At 36.9% G+C, this 18334-nt stretch overlaps 4 protein-coding genes across 7 annotated transcripts; 2 read left to right on the top strand and 2 right to left on the bottom strand.

Annotated features, from left to right (window-relative positions):
- Positions 1 to 562: 562 nt before the first annotated feature.
- On the top strand, positions 563 to 2978 carry LOC110805011 (phosphatidyl-N-methylethanolamine N-methyltransferase). Its single transcript, XM_022010610.2, has 2 exons — positions 563 to 970; positions 2406 to 2978. The coding sequence occupies exons 1-2, from the start codon at positions 729 to 731 to the stop codon at positions 2653 to 2655; spliced, it is 492 nt and encodes a 163-aa protein (XP_021866302.1). The 5' UTR covers positions 563 to 728; the 3' UTR covers positions 2656 to 2978.
- Positions 2889 to 5300, bottom strand: LOC110804990 (photosynthetic NDH subunit of subcomplex B 1, chloroplastic). Of its 2 annotated transcripts, none has more exons than XM_056843241.1 (6): positions 4611 to 5300; positions 4204 to 4394; positions 3855 to 4112; positions 3622 to 3727; positions 3431 to 3516; positions 2889 to 3343 (listed from the first exon to the last, which is right to left on the bottom strand). In XM_056843241.1, exons 1-6 carry the CDS (start codon positions 5199 to 5201, stop codon positions 3328 to 3330), a joined length of 1248 nt encoding a protein of 415 aa, XP_056699219.1. In that variant the 5' UTR covers positions 5202 to 5300; the 3' UTR covers positions 2889 to 3327. The 2 variants fall into 2 exon arrangements, with proteins under 2 accessions (XP_056699219.1, XP_021866278.1); XM_022010586.2 differs by having other exon boundaries at positions 2889 to 3302; positions 4611 to 5297.
- Positions 5301 to 5580: 280 nt separating this feature from the next.
- On the bottom strand, positions 5581 to 8139 carry LOC110804998 (G2/mitotic-specific cyclin S13-7-like). 2 transcript variants are annotated; one of them, XM_022010594.2, is made up of 7 exons: positions 7983 to 8139; positions 7280 to 7494; positions 6955 to 7179; positions 6488 to 6862; positions 6249 to 6410; positions 5955 to 6133; positions 5581 to 5849 (listed from the first exon to the last, which is right to left on the bottom strand). In XM_022010594.2, exons 1-7 carry the CDS (start codon positions 8017 to 8019, stop codon positions 5705 to 5707), a joined length of 1338 nt encoding a protein of 445 aa, XP_021866286.1. In that variant the 5' UTR covers positions 8020 to 8139; the 3' UTR covers positions 5581 to 5704. The 2 variants fall into 2 exon arrangements, with proteins under 2 accessions (XP_021866286.1, XP_021866293.1); XM_022010601.2 differs by having other exon boundaries at positions 7286 to 7494.
- Positions 8140 to 9639: 1500 nt separating this feature from the next.
- Positions 9640 to 17187, top strand: LOC110805021 (uncharacterized). 2 transcript variants are annotated; one of them, XM_022010619.2, is made up of 5 exons: positions 9640 to 10534; positions 14454 to 14514; positions 14611 to 14694; positions 14816 to 14957; positions 16510 to 17187. In XM_022010619.2, the coding sequence occupies exons 1-5, from the start codon at positions 10024 to 10026 to the stop codon at positions 16894 to 16896; spliced, it is 1185 nt and encodes a 394-aa protein (XP_021866311.1). In that variant the 5' UTR covers positions 9640 to 10023; the 3' UTR covers positions 16897 to 17187. The 2 variants fall into 2 exon arrangements, with proteins under 2 accessions (XP_021866311.1, XP_021866320.1); XM_022010628.2 differs by having other exon boundaries at positions 9641 to 10534; positions 14457 to 14514.
- Positions 17188 to 18334: the final 1147 nt, after the last annotated feature.

Below are 18334 nucleotides of genomic sequence, written 5' to 3'. Positions count from 1 at the left end.
TTAAAGTTACAAAAGATTACTTATATTGCAACCGTTCTCATTTCGACATCAATAGTTACACATCATTGTCAAATGCGCGCTTATTACAACTTCATGATCATTTAGGATATTTATCTTGCATACCCTACTTGAGCATCCTCGATTAATTCAGGTAAGATCATCTATGATGCTCAAGTCCTCTTTTATGAGTAGAGAGAGAGTTTATTTTTCGATTCCTGAAAAGTGAGGTGACAAACCATTATTTGTAGGAATGTCAATAGTATTATAGGAAAATATGAGCAACTGTTTGGGTGTGAAACTCATGGTCCCTGTAGGCCTGTTATGGCCCAGTATTCTCAAAAATGTCCATTCGGAGATTGACTATTTTGGCAAATTTTCATTAAATAGTCATAAATACTTTGTATTATATAAAAAATAATAGAATATTATATATTAATCGTTAAAAAAATATAACAAGAGCTAAATTTTCAGAAAATTAAATTTTGTGACATAAAACTTTGAGTCTTTTTTTTGTTAGGACTTTGAGTCATATAGAGTTATAGATACACAAACATGAAACAGCAGGCCAAAAACAACATTGGGCCAAGAGTCCGGAGTCCTGGATGTCCATATCTAAATACTTGAATGATTAAAATATATCTGCAAATATACCCAGAATTAGAAAGAGAAGTCTTAGATTAGATTGATCGATTGCAAACAATTCTGGGAAAAAAAAGAAGAATCAACAGATGGGAATATTGGCAGGAATAGGAGTGATGGTGCCATTTCCATTCTACTATTGGTTATGGAATCAACCTCAGAAATGGGTGAATCTCTGCGGAAAACACAATGATCCTTCAAAGATAATGGCTTTTGTCTCACATTTTCTGAAGCTCGTTCAATTTCTCTCTCTTTACTCTGTCTCATCTCTTTCCTGGCCCCCTTTCTATTTTTGGCCTCTCTTTCTCGCTGGTCAATTCCTCAACTTCAGGTCCATCTCTATCTCTGGATTTTTTTTAAAGTTGAAATGTGATGATGGTCAATTTTTAGTATATTGGTTTCAAAGCTGTAAATTTTAAGGGTTTGGTTTATATTTCCAATTTCTGGAGTTCTGTTTGATTGGCTGAGGTTCATGTTACATGTATCATATATGGCTAATTTCTTTGCTTTGTAGTGGTGCCATGTTTAATTTCTGGGATAATGGTATTGTGTTAAATTATATGTGATTAAATTAGTGGACAATGAAGAGTGATGTATTGGTTTTGTTGGTGTTGGATTGTTTGGCCAGTTTTCATGGTTGTATCAATGTATCATACTGATGTTGTATTGTTGTATTTAGACAGAAAAGGGAAACAAAATAGATAGGGATTAGGGACTGAGAGATTCCTAGAGTGATTATTGGAGCGGTTGATTAATTGGTTATAGACTTATAGGAGGAGGTTTAAGGTCCAAGTGCCATTGATGAACACTGAATAAATCCTTTCCTGTGTGTAACCTAATTGATTTCACTACCACCTAAAGTGTATCTAATATATGTCCTTTTCAATTGAGCTTACCTTTTGCGAACAAAGCTGAACGAGGCAGTGGCTGATATTAAACAACAATCTAACCACTAGTCATGGAGAATCACTTGCTCTTAGAAGCTTTATTATAAATGTCATTCCTTTCATTTTTTAATGGAGAGGGTAAAGATCTTGGTGGGATAATGTGTGATAGTCACAAGAGTGTTAAGGCATTACCTACTTTTAACAAGGAAGAGTGTGTGTGTGTATGTGACTGTGTGTTGTCAGTGTGTTTATTGATAACATATGCCTTCTTCCCTTTCGGATAAAAGGAGTTATTACTAACCTGAGATATACTTATATCAGATCAATTATCTGGTGCTTTTCATTTGGTTCCTCTTCAATTTGAAAGGATGCAGCATACCCTATTATTTGAAAGGGATGAAAACATGACTACTTTACAGATTCCAAATAATCAGAAGTTTAGAAATGCAGGAGTGAAATGGAAAATCCAGGGAAATTGAAGGGTTTTTTAGGGGTATGACTATGAGTTGAAGTAGTATAGACAATAGGAGTTAGTAAACTTGACATTTTTCTGATATTTTATACAGAGGTTGGAGTTAATTGGGAAATGAGACTCTTAGTTTTGCCCTGGCTCCAAAATTTGGCACATGTGCTACTTCAGCTAAGCTTACCAGTTTCTAATAAAGATGTATTCAAAAAATAGATAGCTAATGCAAAGTACCATTTAGTTACAGAGTTGGTATGGAGAGTATTTGTTTGTGGCTCTTATGAACTAAGGAGTTATTCTTCTTCGTCTTCTTCATCTTTCTTTACTTTCCTCTGTTGTTCTTCTTCTGTCATTTTAAATTTTTCTTTATGTTGACTTTGTGATACACTTTCTAATGGAGTTTTCAATATCAGGGTATATCAGTTGTTGGGTGAATCTGGCACTTATTATGGTGTTCGCTTTGGAAAGAGCATTCCTTGGGTTACAGAATTTCCTTTTGGTTACATCAATGATCCACAGTATGTTGGAAGCATTATGAGTCTATTGGCCTGTCTTTCGTGGGTTCCCTTCAAATATATCCTCTTGTGGTGCCTCGGCTATGTGTTCATGATACACGTAGAATCAAAGGAAGATTTAACTACTCGTGCCAAACCACTGAACTGAGCTCCCAAGCCCCAACTTACTGTCTGAACTCTGAAATACTGAGGAACATCCTAAAGGCCACCAATGCAAACACTTTTCCGGTGAAATTCAGTTTTGGAGCCCAAACCAGGTTTCTAACCACTCCTTATTAGTTTTTGGTATCTCTTCTGTATCATTCAAATTAATAAGTTGTGAGTCACTTGCAACATTCAATCTTTGTAATATCAACATGCGAGTTATTGGCTCTGAGAACATAGAAAATGAATGGTTTGTCTGTTCTCATTCGAATTTAAGAATGTACAATTAATGTTATTGCAAAAGCATGCAAGGATTACATCCTCTAAGTATTGTGTCTCCTTCACATACATATATTATATATTTTTTATCCTTCTAATATGTTTTGATAAAACAATGTGGATGTGGAGCTTGGTAGAATAAGTTGAAAAGAAAGGGGAAAAGGCAGGGAGAACATCCTTGATGCTCAATTTTAGACCAAAGCTGGAGTTGTAGCTGGAGCTGCGGTCTTAAAAACTTTAAGTGTGTCTTTTACGACGGCAACATCAATATCTGCTAAATTTCCTGTTTTTGATGCTATAACTGTGCACTTCTTTCCTTCTGCGTCGGGAACAAAACACTTTCCCTTCTCTTCAGAGCAAAACAAGGCGATGCTGCGGAGTTTGAATCAGGATACTATTATTTCTTTGCAACTCTGTGAGTGTTAATGTAGCTTGTTCAATGGAAATAGAGTCAGTTACTTAACTCTTTGAGTCAAATTTCAATCTAAATTTGGTCTAACCTGGGTTTTTCTCGGGCAAGCGCAAGCTGAATAGCTGCTGTGTTTGTTGCGATAACGCCAACTGAATCATTGATCAATGCTGCTAACTGATGCAAATACAATTTGAAGCAAGTACTTAAAATTTAAAGTCAAAATTCAGGAAGTTGTCCATGTTTTGGAGTAAGTAGGTATCAAGTAAATTAAAAACTTACCTGACCGGGTGTTGTTATAAACACGATGCTTGTTTCTTCCCCAACAATTTCCTCTACATCTTCCCTTAGTTTCTCATGTGGAATCACAAAGATTGGAGTCACTCCCCTGTTTACAAGAACAGTTTGATCAAAGCAGGCTGTTTTTGGCTTTAGTTTAAGTAAAAACAAGCTTACATTGTCTGAGCTAGCAAAAATTGCTGCCCAAAAAACTTTTATGCTACAAACAAATTTACCTGATTGCCTGGGATATTTCTGCCCAGATCTCAATAGGGAGCAAGCTATCAGTATCTCCTTCGGACTGCATTGAAGCCTTTGAGTCACACTTTATACCGTGAATTACTACATATTTTCCCTTTTCTGCTCCTGCTTCTTTATATTTAGCTTCCACAGCTTCTTTCAGCTTCCTTGAAATTGAAACCTTTAAGGGGGAAGCTAGATGTTGTGGTATGTCCTTAACTGGCCGGCCTAACCATTCAATCATCTGATGGTACCTAGTATAACATTAAAATCCCATAAGAAAATATTAAGGAATTGAGTTTTGCTTATGTATATTAGTTGTGTTCTGTCTAACTGAAATCTCACATGTTATATCCTCCCTCTGAAAGGTTCATACTGTCTGGTGTAAATGTTTCAGACAGAAGGAGTCCAGCTCCTGCTGCATTTACATTGGGATAAACATAGCTAACTCTGTCTCTGGCTGTTGTCATGAACAAAAATGCTGCATGCCCTAATCCTGCTAGTTTTGTAGACAGTACCATGTCATAATATCTATTCTGCAAGGAAATCGAAAAAGAAATAAGCTATTTCAGTTTGTAAAATATCTACTCTCTTTCCAATATCCCTTAATTGCTACTTCAGGATTTTCTGTTGCTTGATCTTTCTAATCCTGTTCTGTGATCCATTTTAACTGTGATTGTAATCCCAATATGTTACAAGATAATTAACAGTTGGAAGGTATGATGCTTAAGGGAAAAAAATGGGAGACCAACCTTCAGAAGTCCAAGCATGTCAGTGTACTCAGCAGGATCAGGAAAGTTATCATCAAGATCATAAACAGTTGCCCACCTCACATTTTTATTCATTTCATAAGTCTGTTTACCCCTAGCTGATGTAATTATATCAATCTGAACACCAGGATACCTATCCTTGATCAACTGAATTGCTGGGAAGAAAAGCAAGTTATCATAAACACCACCAGAAACTACACAGCAACATCTCCTGACATCTCCTCTCACCTTTGATCCCAATGATGCCATCTCCACTGCATATCCTTGTGGGAACTTGAGGAACCCATATGGGTTTTCGGGATTATCCCGTGGATACGGGTCCTCATCTTGCTTCCCATCACTAAACATTGACCCGTATTCGGTTTCTGGTTCATCCTCTCCGTCGTAAAATAGATCCAACCATGGGTTTTTCTTCTTCGCTTGTGGCAGAACAATTGATCGTTTTGGGCTAGGTGAGTGTTCTAGTGGATTCAGAAAGAAGAGTTTTGTAGTAAGGTGGTTGGAACTAGGCAAGGAGGAAGGAGAACTGAAGAATATTGGAGTTAGACTCTTGGACAGTAGAGAAGTAGCCATATTTGAAGCAACTTTAGTCTGAAATCATTACTTTGAAAAATAAGCTTTGTGTTTTGGTTTTGGCAGTTGGATTTTAATTGGATAAGTGGACAACTCAGATTTCATTTCCTGCCTCACATTTGTTTTTAAAGGTGGTTCCTTTTTTTTTTGTCTGTTAAAACTTTTCACCCCCTTATCTTTGGACAATATTTTGGAAGCATTATCAGGTTTTTTTGGCAGCCTCATTTGCAGATTTCATCAGTTGTATGCATCCCACATAATCAGCATTACTAGTTCTAGAATATTGGTTTTTTAGCTTAAGCTTTTCGATTTACATACGGAGTAACAATTTTGTGGAGCACCATTCAAGTTTTTGAACCAAGGATGAACACCGCAAAAATAAGAATGAAAAATTCTTACTATATTTACTCAAAGGCATAAGCTTTGGTTACATTTATCAGTTGTTAATCAAAGAATTGCAGGGCAAATAGTTATTTTGCAATGAACATCTAGTAAAAGAAATCTCATGAAGTTGAGGCCAAAAGGCTTTTGGCAGGAGACCGAAGGGCAACAGCACCATTATCTGGTTTTGAAAACTTCTTGTAAACTGCTCTTAGCCTGTTTTCCGGTGCCGCCATATGGAAGCTCACCAACAGCTTAGCACATTCCCTGCATCATCATATTTTTACAGTATGTCAGTTTATCATTTAACTAACTTTCAGGGTAAATTGTAAATGGTTTCAGGGTAAATAGTAAATGGTTTCAAGTTCATACTTGAGCTGGTTTTCAGAATAGCCAGTGTAATGCTTGAGAGTTTCTGTCCATGGACTGTTGTTCAGAGTACACCGGGCAGCGTACACACTTGAAGCAGCCAGAAGAGAGGGAGGATACTTGATTGTGGTGGAATAATTCATCATCCCAAGTTCAGAAAAGAAGTATGACATATTCTCCATCTTCAATTATTAGCCAAAAAACCAAGAAAAGAAAACCAGTCAGTAAACGAAAAACCAATGTTGACAATTTGAGAGAACCAATTCTGTAAAACATCCAAGTATAGGTTTATTATACCTCAGAATCAGGTGTAACAGAAGCTTTAACATATCTAGTGAGAAACATATATGGTGTTGGAACTGTCAAATACCACTCCAGATTCCCAAGTATTGCTTTCTCCATACCCAGAACTTGTTCCCTCACATATGCCTTGTCTGATATCTGTACAAAATCATTTACCTGCAAGTTTTTTTTACCAAAATTAACACAGTTTCTTCCTTACAAACAAACAATCCTTAAAACAACTTAAGTTGTACCTCAGGTGCCCAAATTTCTTCATACTTGCAAGCTATAAGCATTGAGGCAATGCCAACCAACTGAAGCTCTTTCCTAGGTACAACCTTCATAGAAAGGAAACGGTCGATGATGTTTATAGTGAGGTAAAGGGTTTCCTTCCTCAACTCAAACTTGTAATGCACTTCAATTAACCAGTCCACCAGAATAGACCTCATCTTCTCATTGATATCTGGTTGTGAAGCCATATAATCGCGCACTCGGCTTTCGTCTTCAGCAATCTTGTAAAAGCTGTAAATGTCTTCAACATACTCTACTACTGCTAATTCATCTTCTATGCTACCCTCATCAATGTTCACTACTAAGTCATGAGGTTTCTTGGTCAGTCCACAAGCTTCCTGAAATAAATAATTATGTATGTTGAGAATAATGTCAAATTTATCTTGATTTTTTGCTCACAATTATGCAATTACAATGATTGAGATTATACCTTGCTTCGAGCTGTGAGGAAAGAAGTGAAGGTTGGGGTTTTCTTCTTCTTAGATGCTAGTTTTTGCTCAACTTTGCCATGTCCAGAAGGGGTTTTTGGTTTTGTGTCTGCAACTACTACAACTTCAGTTTTCTTCTTTTCTTGCACCCTTCTTTGTTCTGCTGCTGCAGCTGCTTCTTTTCTTGCACCAGCAACATTAACATCCACAACTTGATGTCCTTGTTTCTGCAAATCAATCAACATGTTTTTATTGTTTAAGTTTTTTGCATCAATCAAATTAAAAAAACCCAAAATCTCAATCATCACCAAAGGCTAAGTAAACTACCTGTACCTTCTTTTTCTCAGCATCTGCTTGTGCATTTGCAAGTAATTGGGCGCAGAATCTTCTAGTGAGAGGACGGTTAATTGCTTGAGGTTTTACAATACCATTTACAGCAGCAATTGCTCCCCCTCTTGAAGTTACTACATTTCCAATGTCTCCTAAAGCTGTTCTGTTTCTTCTCTCTCCTCCTCCTTGAACATTCTTCTGTTGAACTCCACCTATTCGGATACAAGCACCCACTCTTTTCAATTAATCTTTATTATTTTGCAATCTTCAAGAATCAGAAAATCCAGATTATAAAACAATGAATTGGGTCGATTTTTTTTTTTAAAATCTTTTTTACACGTTTTACAGTGAGTATCACCCTGAAAACAGATGAATAAAAAGAAACCAAAATCAAGGGAATAAACAAAATCAGAAAACTGCAAGATCAAGTTTTTCTACATTCAAACAAAGATCAGTTTCTTCCATGTCAATGATCAAGTGTTATCATCCTTTATCAAAGAAAAAGATGGATCAAAATATTAAAAAATCCCGCAGACAAAATCCAAACCAAGAGCAAAACGGAGATAAGTACAAAAATTCAACTCCTTTTATCGTTATAAAGATGAGTAACACATTGATTCTTTAATTCAGATGAACACAAACAACAATCAATGAAATGCCCAGAAGAAGAATAAAAAGATGATGAAATAACGGGATGTACCTCTGGGTTGCTCCTGAAGAACAGCTCGTGCAGCCATTTTTGTTTGTTTGTTTTCTCTCTCTGTTCTCTCTCTCTCTCTCTCTCCTCCTTTCTCCTTCGCGGCTGACAGTGGGGTTAATCTGCGATGAAGATGGGAGTTGGGAAGAAGGTTTTGCAATGGAGGTATTTAAATGGGGTAGTACCACAACGGTCGAATTTTCTGTAAAGTTGACGATCGTTGGATGCGCTCCCATCTAACGGTAAACTCCAGAACGTCTCGTCACTTTTTTACATTTTATTTTATTATTACGACGTATTTTCTTATATTTTCGCCCATATGGGCCATATCTGGCTCCATTAAGCGCTCTATTATGGGCCTTAGTTGGGCCTACCGTTGTAAGTAGTAGTATCCTGGGAATTGAACTTATCCGTTTTTCCCTTTCTTCTTTCTTCTTTTCTCATTTCCTTTTTTTTGTTTTCCTTTATTTTTTGGTTGACTTGCTAGTTGCTACATTGATGTGATATCTAATTAAGGAGGGATATATCTTATTGTCCTTGGATTATTTGAAAAACGATAAAGGCATGAAATATGATTTCGTTAAGTTATAACTAAATTTGAAGGTGGAATAGCAGGTAAAGAGTTAACGTAATAGGATATACGAGCATGTTCGACAAAAGTAGTTGTTGTGCCTGTTGATATTATAATTATTATTATATAGCATATTACTATGTGTATGTTGTGGTACTAACTATTAGATTAAGAGTACTACAAGTTCAATGCCAAACCAACTTTATTATTATTAAAAAAAACTTAGTTTGGAGAGGTAATTTCCCTCCTCGTAGTTGTCATAGGAAAAGAGTATAAAAATAAAATGTATTATACTCCGTATCTCTAAAAGCTACTTTAACAACGAGTATTTCCTCGCTCTCTCTTCCTGAATTATGTTCTTATTTACTTATCTGAAATCACATATTTCTATCTTTAACTAGTGTGTGGCCCAGGCGTTGCTCCGGGTTTTACTTTTAGTGGGGTTTATTTTTTGTAAAAATGTGCCCATTTTTAAAATATTGTATTTTACATTTATATGGAAAAATATAACATATGTTGTAGCTAGTTAAGATGGTAGGAAGTGAAACTTTTAATCCATGAGGTTTGATGTTCGATCCTCGCTACATGATTTTTTGTTTGTCAATAACATGTCATGGTGCTTATTAGTGGTGACGTGGCGTAATAAGGAGAGGAGTAAACGCCTTTTAATATATTAGTATAGATTTAACTAAGAGATGATTTGGTTAGTGATTTGACTTTTGATAGGTTACATTAGGTGGATGTTAAACAAAATAAGAGCTATGCTAGGATAAACTATCAACTTGTAATTGATTCCTTTTCATAAATCAACGAAAAAATGACCTGCTAAAAAACGCGGACAACACATATTAAATTAAGTAATCCATTGAATTGAACCATAATGTGTCGTTATTAAGGAATCATATTACTCTAATGAGGACAATCATAAATAACATTGTAGAGTTAGGAAAAGTAATTAAGAAACCAAATAGTCTAAAATGAAGTGATTAGTACTATGTGATGAAATGGCACACTTTGAATGGACTCATAATTTTCTCTCTCCAAAGTCTAGAAGAATCCAATCTTTGCTTGCTTTGCTACCTTCTCTTGTTCTGTTTGGCCATTTTTTCTTTTCATTTTCAAAGTCCTTTAATTTCGTTGATGGGTGAAGTCTCGTTTTAGCTTAAACTTTACTCTTCTCTCACAATTCTCCTCACTCCACTCTCTCTTCCTAAAATGGCACCCAACAACTACTCCTACTTGCTTTCAACAATACCAGTCAACCCTTTACAATGCACCTTCTTCTCTCTCCTCTTCTAGGGTTTCCCTCTTCTCTCTCCCCCCCTTCCAAAACCCTTCATCATAAACCCTAATTTTTATTCAAATTCCCAATTTTCAGACAATGTGTGTTACTAATTGCTCTTAATTCTGGATCAAAACCAAGCTCACAGTGTTTGACTTTAGTTTTAGGGATTTTTGCTAAGGATTTCGTCAATGTCGGGGGGTCCCAGGGTCAGATCGGCTAATTTACCAGACGCTGAGCAAAGGCCAGTGCTAGCACCTGCCGGAAACAAAGCCAGGGACATCGTTGAAGCTCGAAAACCGACTGTGAAACCTCAGAGGAAGTCGGACAGCTCGCCGGAGACAGAATCCAAGAGTAAAGAGAAAAAACTAGCTCAAATATCGGCTACATTCTCACCGCCGATGAGAAATCTGAGTGCTCCGTCGATCTTAAGACACGGGAGTCAGCTGTTGCGGGGGAATTCATCACTGAATGCTTCGTGCTCATCAGATGCCTCGTCGGATTCTTCTCATAGCCGAGCCTCGACAGGGAGGATGAGCCGGAGTAGTGTGCCGAAGATGAGGAGAAAACTTGGAGGTGCTAGCAAGATGGGTATGGTTAATACTAAGGTAGAGAAGGTGGTTGTTGTGGATGATGGGTCTGTGGGTGAGCTTGATGCCTTCCATTTTAAGAAACGCTGTGCTTGGGTTACTCCTACTGCTGGTATCATTTTTCCTTTTATTGTTTGTCTTATGAACTGTAGTGGATACTGTTTTGACTCTTCATGTGTGATTTAGTTAACTGGTGATACACATTCATGTTTTATGTTTATTGTTCATTTCAAGTATTGCTATTTGAAGTTAGGGAGTCATATATCTATCTGTGTTATCTTTCACGGAATATTCAAGTGTTGTATCGGGTAAGTCTGATTAAGTTTTCAGATGGAATTTGGTGGTTTTGGTTGGGACTTTTGAATGCTTGCTCGAGAGTTTGAAAGCATACGTTATAGGGTTGAAATAATGTAAGCTGTTCAAGTATGGAGATGTTGGTTGAAGGGTGAATTCATACTAAACTGCTCAAGGATGGGCAATACTTCAAGGCATTGGAACTTGGTGTGGAAGAATGAGGAAGACTTGGTCACTATGTGGCGCATAATGCAGCATTGAGCTCGAGGATTAACTTTCTAAAGGTTTATTTTGGAGATGTTTATCATTGAGATAGAAAATGGAAGAGCATAGCCTAAGTTCCAAAGAAGGGAAGCCGAGTTCATTTACAACTATAGAAATGCACTTTCCTTTAAGTAAGGTTTGATTAACCTATGGGATTTAGGTTCCTTAGGTCGGTTCTAATACGGAGTAGTTTTTTTCTCTTGTTGAATCTTTAAAGCAAATTTATTTGTTTTGATTTTGATTATTGGCTTTAGTACTACATATAGGGAAATATTTGGTAACCTTAGACAAGCTTTGATATCGAGGTGCCTTCCTTTCTTGAATCTTTATCAATTATATTAAGCTACTGTTTGAGGCACTGCGTTGACTGTTGACATATAGAGCCAAGGCTGTGACAGAGGCTTGTACTACGATACTTATGGGTTAGTAGATCCAATGCTCGCTCTAAGCCTGAAGAGTGATGCACTTCATCAATGCCAAGATAAAGGCACACATGACTTCCAATCCCAGTATTAAGAATTGAGAAATGAACTTTAATGCCCCTTTCAAGGAATCATGCCATAGCACATTAGCACGTAAAAATAACGATGAGTGTGTTATGATACTTATGAGTCTTTGGGGACTTCAAACAGCCATCGATAATTAAAGTCAGGTCCATATGCAGACATGTCTGGAGCATCTATTCATTCTAGGTGTCCTCATCGAAATCGCCTCGCCCAGACAATAAAAGGCGCTGGCTCCAAACGCCTTGCGCCTCAGGTGCGCCTTTTTATACACTGGTCAAGGCCAAACTTGGAACTTGGACCTGTCACATTTTGCAAGTGGGTCGTTGGCCAAGTCTCCTAATCCAGCCATTTTATGTGGCTTTTTGAGGGAATTTTTTCTCCAAATAAGCCAGACTCCAAGTTTCACCAAGTACTTGCCTACTTGGTCCATCTAAGGCAAACTGAGTAAGGTATGTGATTCGGCCAAACCCAGTTTCTTAACCAGCTCATGCCTAGGCCCCATCCTTTCTGCTCAGCCGGCTAGATCCATCTTGGACTGATCAAATTAGCAAGACTGATCCATCTTAAAAGTGGAGTCTGGCTTATTTCAATGGAATTCAGAAGAAGATGAAAAGTTGACAACTTTTAGCCCTTCTGGGGCACGTGGATGAAGCTTATTTCTCAAATTACATTACTTCTCCGTGCCTAAGTCCCATCCTTGTACTCCAAACCAACTATTAACCAGGCTTAGGTCTGCCTGGACTGGCTCGTTGACCAGTGTGGCCACCTCTACTGCCAACTAATTACATTATAACCTACATTTCCAATAGATATTCTTAAACATTTATTTACTAGATTATTCCAGGGAATTCCTGGACTGATATTTTGTCATTGATTTTTATCGTCATTGGAAACAGTCACACTTTTGGGGAAGGAGAGGTTTGTTTCTGATAGGTGTTGGCTTGGAATAAAGCATTTGTTAGTGAGTTCTATCAAGATTGAAACTCTTTTTGGTCTATTTGATTGGGTAAAATTCTCTTTGGCCGGGCAAGTGAAAACAGCACAAAAAAGGAGCACTGATTTGGGAAGTAGGGTTTGGTTTCTGACAGGTGTTGACTTAGAATAAAGTTAAAATTATTTTTTGGCTATTTAGGGTAAGTGATTACTCTTTGGTTAATGTGGGCAAGTGAAAACATCACACTAGACTACTAGAGGAGCATTGATTTGGGAAGCAGATGCGTGGTTTATTCAGGATTTGTTTCATGTTGGTGATGCCATAATAGCTTGTATTTCCATGGGACCTTTTCAGATTTGAAATTTCATGATATCTGGTGGCAGATTCAGTGGGCAAGCATTACTTGAGATGTAGAGGATTTAAATTCCTAAGAAAAGGCTGGATTACAGTCTTATGGTTCACATTAAAGACCCAGCCCTAGACCACAGAGAAAGCAGATTTAACAGTTGAAAGTACATTCAGAATTGTAGAAAAAGAGGAAAGTGCTGGTCGTCTATTCTGTAAATGATCAGACGGCCAGAATGTTTGCAGTGGGTGACATGGTTAGCAAAAGCTCAAAAGAAGCCCACAATCTTTAAAATGCATAAGCCACAATGTGATGCATAGTATGCTATTTTTGGATATATAGAAAGGAGATATTTGTGAACAAAGAAAGATGACGGACTTCAGAGGTTGGGTGCATCCTTGCATGGATATAAATTACGGAGTATATAATTATAGATGCCTTGAGTTATGGTACTAGTGTGGTAGTTTAGATAAGAATGAGGATCAATCGGTAACAATTACTCTATTATAGTAGGGAGGGCTGCATATCTTTTATCCCTCTCCCTTCATCCGGTTTAATGCATGATTTACTCTTAAGACATTAGGGTAATGTTGATATTAGCTTCGTTAAACAATATGTACCATGTTTGCATCTGTCAATAGTTGAATAAAACTCTCATTAATTTTGTAACTCCTCTAGGGATGTGGTGGTGTAACCGTTGGGGTTAGGTTGTTTCTTTTACTAATTTGTAATAAGAGATAAAAGAAAAAGGGACGGGGTCCGTGAAAATGTAAATAGTGAGATAAAATAGGGACAGAGGGAACAATAGTTAAGAACCAACACTTGAATTTTAGACAACCATTATAATGGGAGATAAAATAGGGACAAAGGGAAGTACCAACACTTGAATTTTAGACAAGTAACAATCACAACTTATTTATGAAAGTGCAAGTGTCTGCAACTAATAGTTAGTTGCATACTGATTTTGAGTTGGTGGGTTGCAAGACTTGCAACGAATAGCATACTTTTGTTTCAGGAAGGCCAATATAAGGAAGATTGTGCATATTATATTATTATTTGATTGGACATTTTCTTACATCTTGCTTGATAGGGGTGAGTAATGGTTGTTATAGTATTGAATTTATACATAGTTTTGTAGAGAAAGTTACATGCCAATTTGCCAATGTCCATCTTTCGGTCTGTCCACCTTCATACACTCTTTTGCTTTTCTCTGTTTTTTTAAACTTTCTATCACCATCCGCTATCAATTAGGAGGTGGTACAATGACATGGGACTTTCCTTCCAAATTACATACGCAGTATAAATTTATTGCCATTATAGCCATCTGTTGCTGCACGCCAAAGGGCTTTACAGCAGCTTAGAGTCGTGGTCGTTTAAATAGTCTGCTTATCAATTTCTTTCTTTCTCTATGTTGATGTTGGTAATTTATTTGATCCTGCATAAGTGCATATAACTAAAATCTTGCAAGAGGTCTAGCTTAAGGTTTAGGACCTCTCTGTGTAGCTCTCAAATGACCCAAAATGAGATTTTACACTCCCGGAATTAGTAATTTCTCCTTGTATGGACATGGACTAAAGGGATTAGTTTACCAAATTGCTTATTTTCTTTCATGGATTTCTACTTGTTTGCCTGTTCTGTTTGATGTTATATTTTTGTTGATATGCTAACACTGTTTCCTTTTCTGAAGAAGATCCATCTTATGCTACTTTTCATGATGAAGAATGGGGAGTTCCAGTTCATGACGACAAGTATGTGATAAGGGAGTTAATACATTCAAGTTTTTAGTATGTTCTAAGTATTCTAATGAGTGTCGTCATCTTATTGTACTTCTGTTTTATCTGTAGCAAGCTTTTTGAACTGCTCAGTCTCTCTGTCGCTTTAGCTGAGTTAGCGTGGCCTACTATAATGATTAAGAGAAATACTTTTAGGTAAGACTTTATAAGCATTTTCTTCTTGTAATAACTCCTTTCTATTGAGAGCCATATTGTATGTATCAAAAGTTCCATTGAATAATCAGTCTGAATGCTTATTATACCCATTACATTGCAGGGAAGTGTTCTTGCAATTTGATCCAATTTCCGTCTCTAAATTAAATGAGAAGAAGTTTAGTGGACCAGGAAGTCCTGGCAGCACCCTGCTATCGGAGATAAAACTACGCAACATTGTTGAAAATGCGCGTCAAGTGTGTAAGGTACACCAGTTTTGTTTGTGATTGATGCATGATCATGCCTCTTTTCATCAGCATAGCATGTTTATAAGTAAAATTAACCGAATTTTCTTGATAAGTAATATTAATCGGCATACACATTAAATACTTGTCTTAAGAATTTAATCGGTATCAGCCTGCTCTAAATTTGTCTTAAGAATTTAAAATTGTAATTGTGGAAGGTCTTCCTTTACCCATCCAAGAATTTGTATTCAAGTTATGAAAGGACATCTTACTATTTTACCTTCATGTACGTTTAAGAGCGAAGTGGTATCCAAAATGTTTTCAACTTCCTGTTGCAGCTCCATCCTTGGGGCAAGTGGTTTAGCATGTTGATCATTCTTTTTAGCATGGATCTCAGTATTGAATTCATATCATAAGGAAGTAAAGATAGAATGAGATGCAAAGGATTCCAGAATCTTCAGGGTTCGTATTAAGATACGTCTTATGTCCGTGTTTCCTGCTTGTACTCTTGAACCCTTCGTAGCCCTAAGGTTATATTTGAGCCTAGTAATTATGTTATATTAGCAATGGAGTAGTATACAAGCGAGTCATAAACCCTTTGAGGGGTAAACAGAACCCTGCAGATTCATATTTTCCTAATTACCTTTTCCTTTGAGCAATCTTTGTACCTTGGAGGTTTTGAGTTCTTCGCTGTAAAAAAAAGCATGGGACTTTTTAGGAGTCAGCTTTCTTCGGAGTTTTTCTGTGATAATTGATTACAACTCAGTCTATGAATGGGAAAAATGTGACAATGTTTTCCCGCTTGGAGCACGATTCTTTTTCTGGCCTATTTTGAATCTCTAATTATTATATCAAGGAAATTTATGAACGTTTTGATTCGACGAATTTAGAAACCTACTCGGCTACTCCCTCCGATGTTTATCTCCAGCCAAAGATCTGCCAAGTGCCAGAAACTTTAAGGAATTCTTCAGCATGTGCTGTTCCTTTGCTGGTACTGTGTTGAGCAACAGAAGGATTGGCATTTGAATATGGTGCAATGATTCTTGCAATCTGTAGTTAGTATCTAGTTTTCATTAAGCTAATTGTCTCATGATGGTGACTTTGATGGCTTGTGCGTGTTTTAGTGATTGTATCCCTTAAATTCCTAGTTTTTGTGCGGCGTTTGAGTAAAAAGTTGAATAGCTGGATGTCAGAAATATCTTGTAGCAGGGCAAAACTGATGCCACCCTGCTGTTTAACAAAATGCAGCAAGTGTGTTGTCACCTGGCTTTGCTTTGCAGTGCATCAGATAAACAGCAAACTCACGTTTACGTTTATCATAAACGTGAGTTTGCTAATGTTTTGCTTCTTGTTTTTAAATATTGAAGTTATGTCATCTCTAGTTATAGTGTCCTGAAGCATTCATTTGGTATGTTGTAATTATGTCGAACATCATTCTGGTTTGTGGAAATCTGGTTTGTCAAATTTGTTATCCTGATATTTGAGCTTGTGAGGCCAAAGATGAGAAGTGAAAGTCCTTATTGTAATAAAATTATTTACTGATTTGTTTATCTTTGATGTGATAATAATGCAGATAACTGAGGAGTTTGGGTCATTTGACAAGTATATATGGAGCTTTATGAATCAGAAACCAATAGTAAACAGGTTCCGATATCCTCGGCAGGTACCAGTGAAGACATCAAAAGCAGAGGTAATAAGTAAGGACCTGGTGAAAAGAGGATTCAGAGGAGTGGGGCCTACAGCAATATACTCATTTATGCAAGCAGCTGGTTTAACAAATGATCATCTGGTAAGTTGCTTTAGATTCCAGGATTGTGTAGAAGCGGGAGAGGAAATAGAAAAAGATGACAAGGTTCACTGCGAGGAGGATAAGCTGCCGGCAGACATGGATAAGACGGAGGTTGCTAGAGCTTTGGGTGAGATGAGTGTTGTTGATAAGATAGTATGTTTATCAGGATAAAAAGCTGCAAATTAGTTGTATAAATCATAAATGAATGTGAATTATTCGGTAAGGTACCCTACAATCCAGTGCCACAACGTCAAAGGGAAAGACAAGAGAAGATGATGAAGAAGTCGCCGGTGGAGCGTAGGGTTTAGGTTATTTCCGGTGGAATTTTTGGGGGGTTTTTTGTACAGTTATTTATGTGTTAGTTATCCTTGCATTTTTTTTCTTCTTCTATATATATTATTCTGTCCGATTCTGTCTAATGATGCATTAATCCATGGTTATGATGCATAAAATAGTTCACCATGTTTTGTTGTTTTCATTGTTACAATCTTTCATTTTATTCAGCCAAGTGTTAGGTCTATGGCAGTGTTTCGATTTGGTTCAGTGTTTTCGTCGCCGACCATTAAAGGGAAAGGCGACGAAAATAACATGTCGGCCATGAAACACAGTCTCTGCGTATCACTTGAAGACGAAATATTTGTGGTACATCGCATCGCATCGCATCGCATCGCCTACAATAATAAATACATTCTCACACGAGTGTTTGACCCTTGACCCTCTTTATCTTCTTTTGTCGCCTGATTAAGATGGCTAATTTGTAATTATGCTTCTTCGTCATTTTTGTTGTCAATTGTCCATTTCTTTGTGACCAACTTTGCGCACTTTTCTTTATTTTATTTTGGTAAAAGATGGGTACTTAATTATCTTAATATCTATACTAATATATTAAAAGACGTTTGTGAAAACGTATATGTGTCACCATGTCAACACTAATAAGTATTATGGTATGTTATTGACAACCATAAAAGCATGCAAGGATCGAACATCAAACCTCATGGATTAAAAGTTTTATTTCCTACCATCTCAACTAGCTACAATGTTTGTCATATTTTCACATATAAATGTAAAATACAATCTTTTAAAATTGGGCACATTTTTCGAAAATGTAAACCCGACTAAAAGTAAAACCTGGAGCAACGCCCGGGCCACACACTAGTTGGAGTATTGAACTGAACTGAAAATATTCAAATATTTTCTTTGGAAGTATCATTTATTGCAGGTCTCCTAACCAAAATTTTAAACATAGGTTGTGAGAAATAATATACGGGTTACTAATGGTCTAATGAATAGAGCAAGGCGGGTGCAGTCCACAATATCTACAAAACTTTAACCCCCGTCTCGTCTCTGGACTGGTCTAATACTTTCTATTTTAAGCATAAAGATCATGTGGATTGTGGCCTTGTGGGTTGGTAATGTTTGTGTACTAACTAATTAACTAACCTTAATCAGTTTTATATTAGTATATAATGCTAATTAGCCATTTTGTCCAAATCAAGTAGAGTAATTAATTGAGCCAATTCAGCTTTCTTAATCATATTAGCTGTTGGGTTTAGTATTAAAGCACATGCTCAACCTTTTAGTACTCCATAAAATTATGTTGGTCAAGTGT

Source organism: Spinacia oleracea, chromosome 4 (assembly GCF_020520425.1).
Source record: "Spinacia oleracea cultivar Varoflay chromosome 4, BTI_SOV_V1, whole genome shotgun sequence".
In the NCBI taxonomy this organism is placed as follows: domain Eukaryota; kingdom Viridiplantae; phylum Streptophyta; class Magnoliopsida; order Caryophyllales; family Amaranthaceae; genus Spinacia; species Spinacia oleracea.
This window is presented reverse-complemented; position numbering and strand designations above follow the sequence as displayed.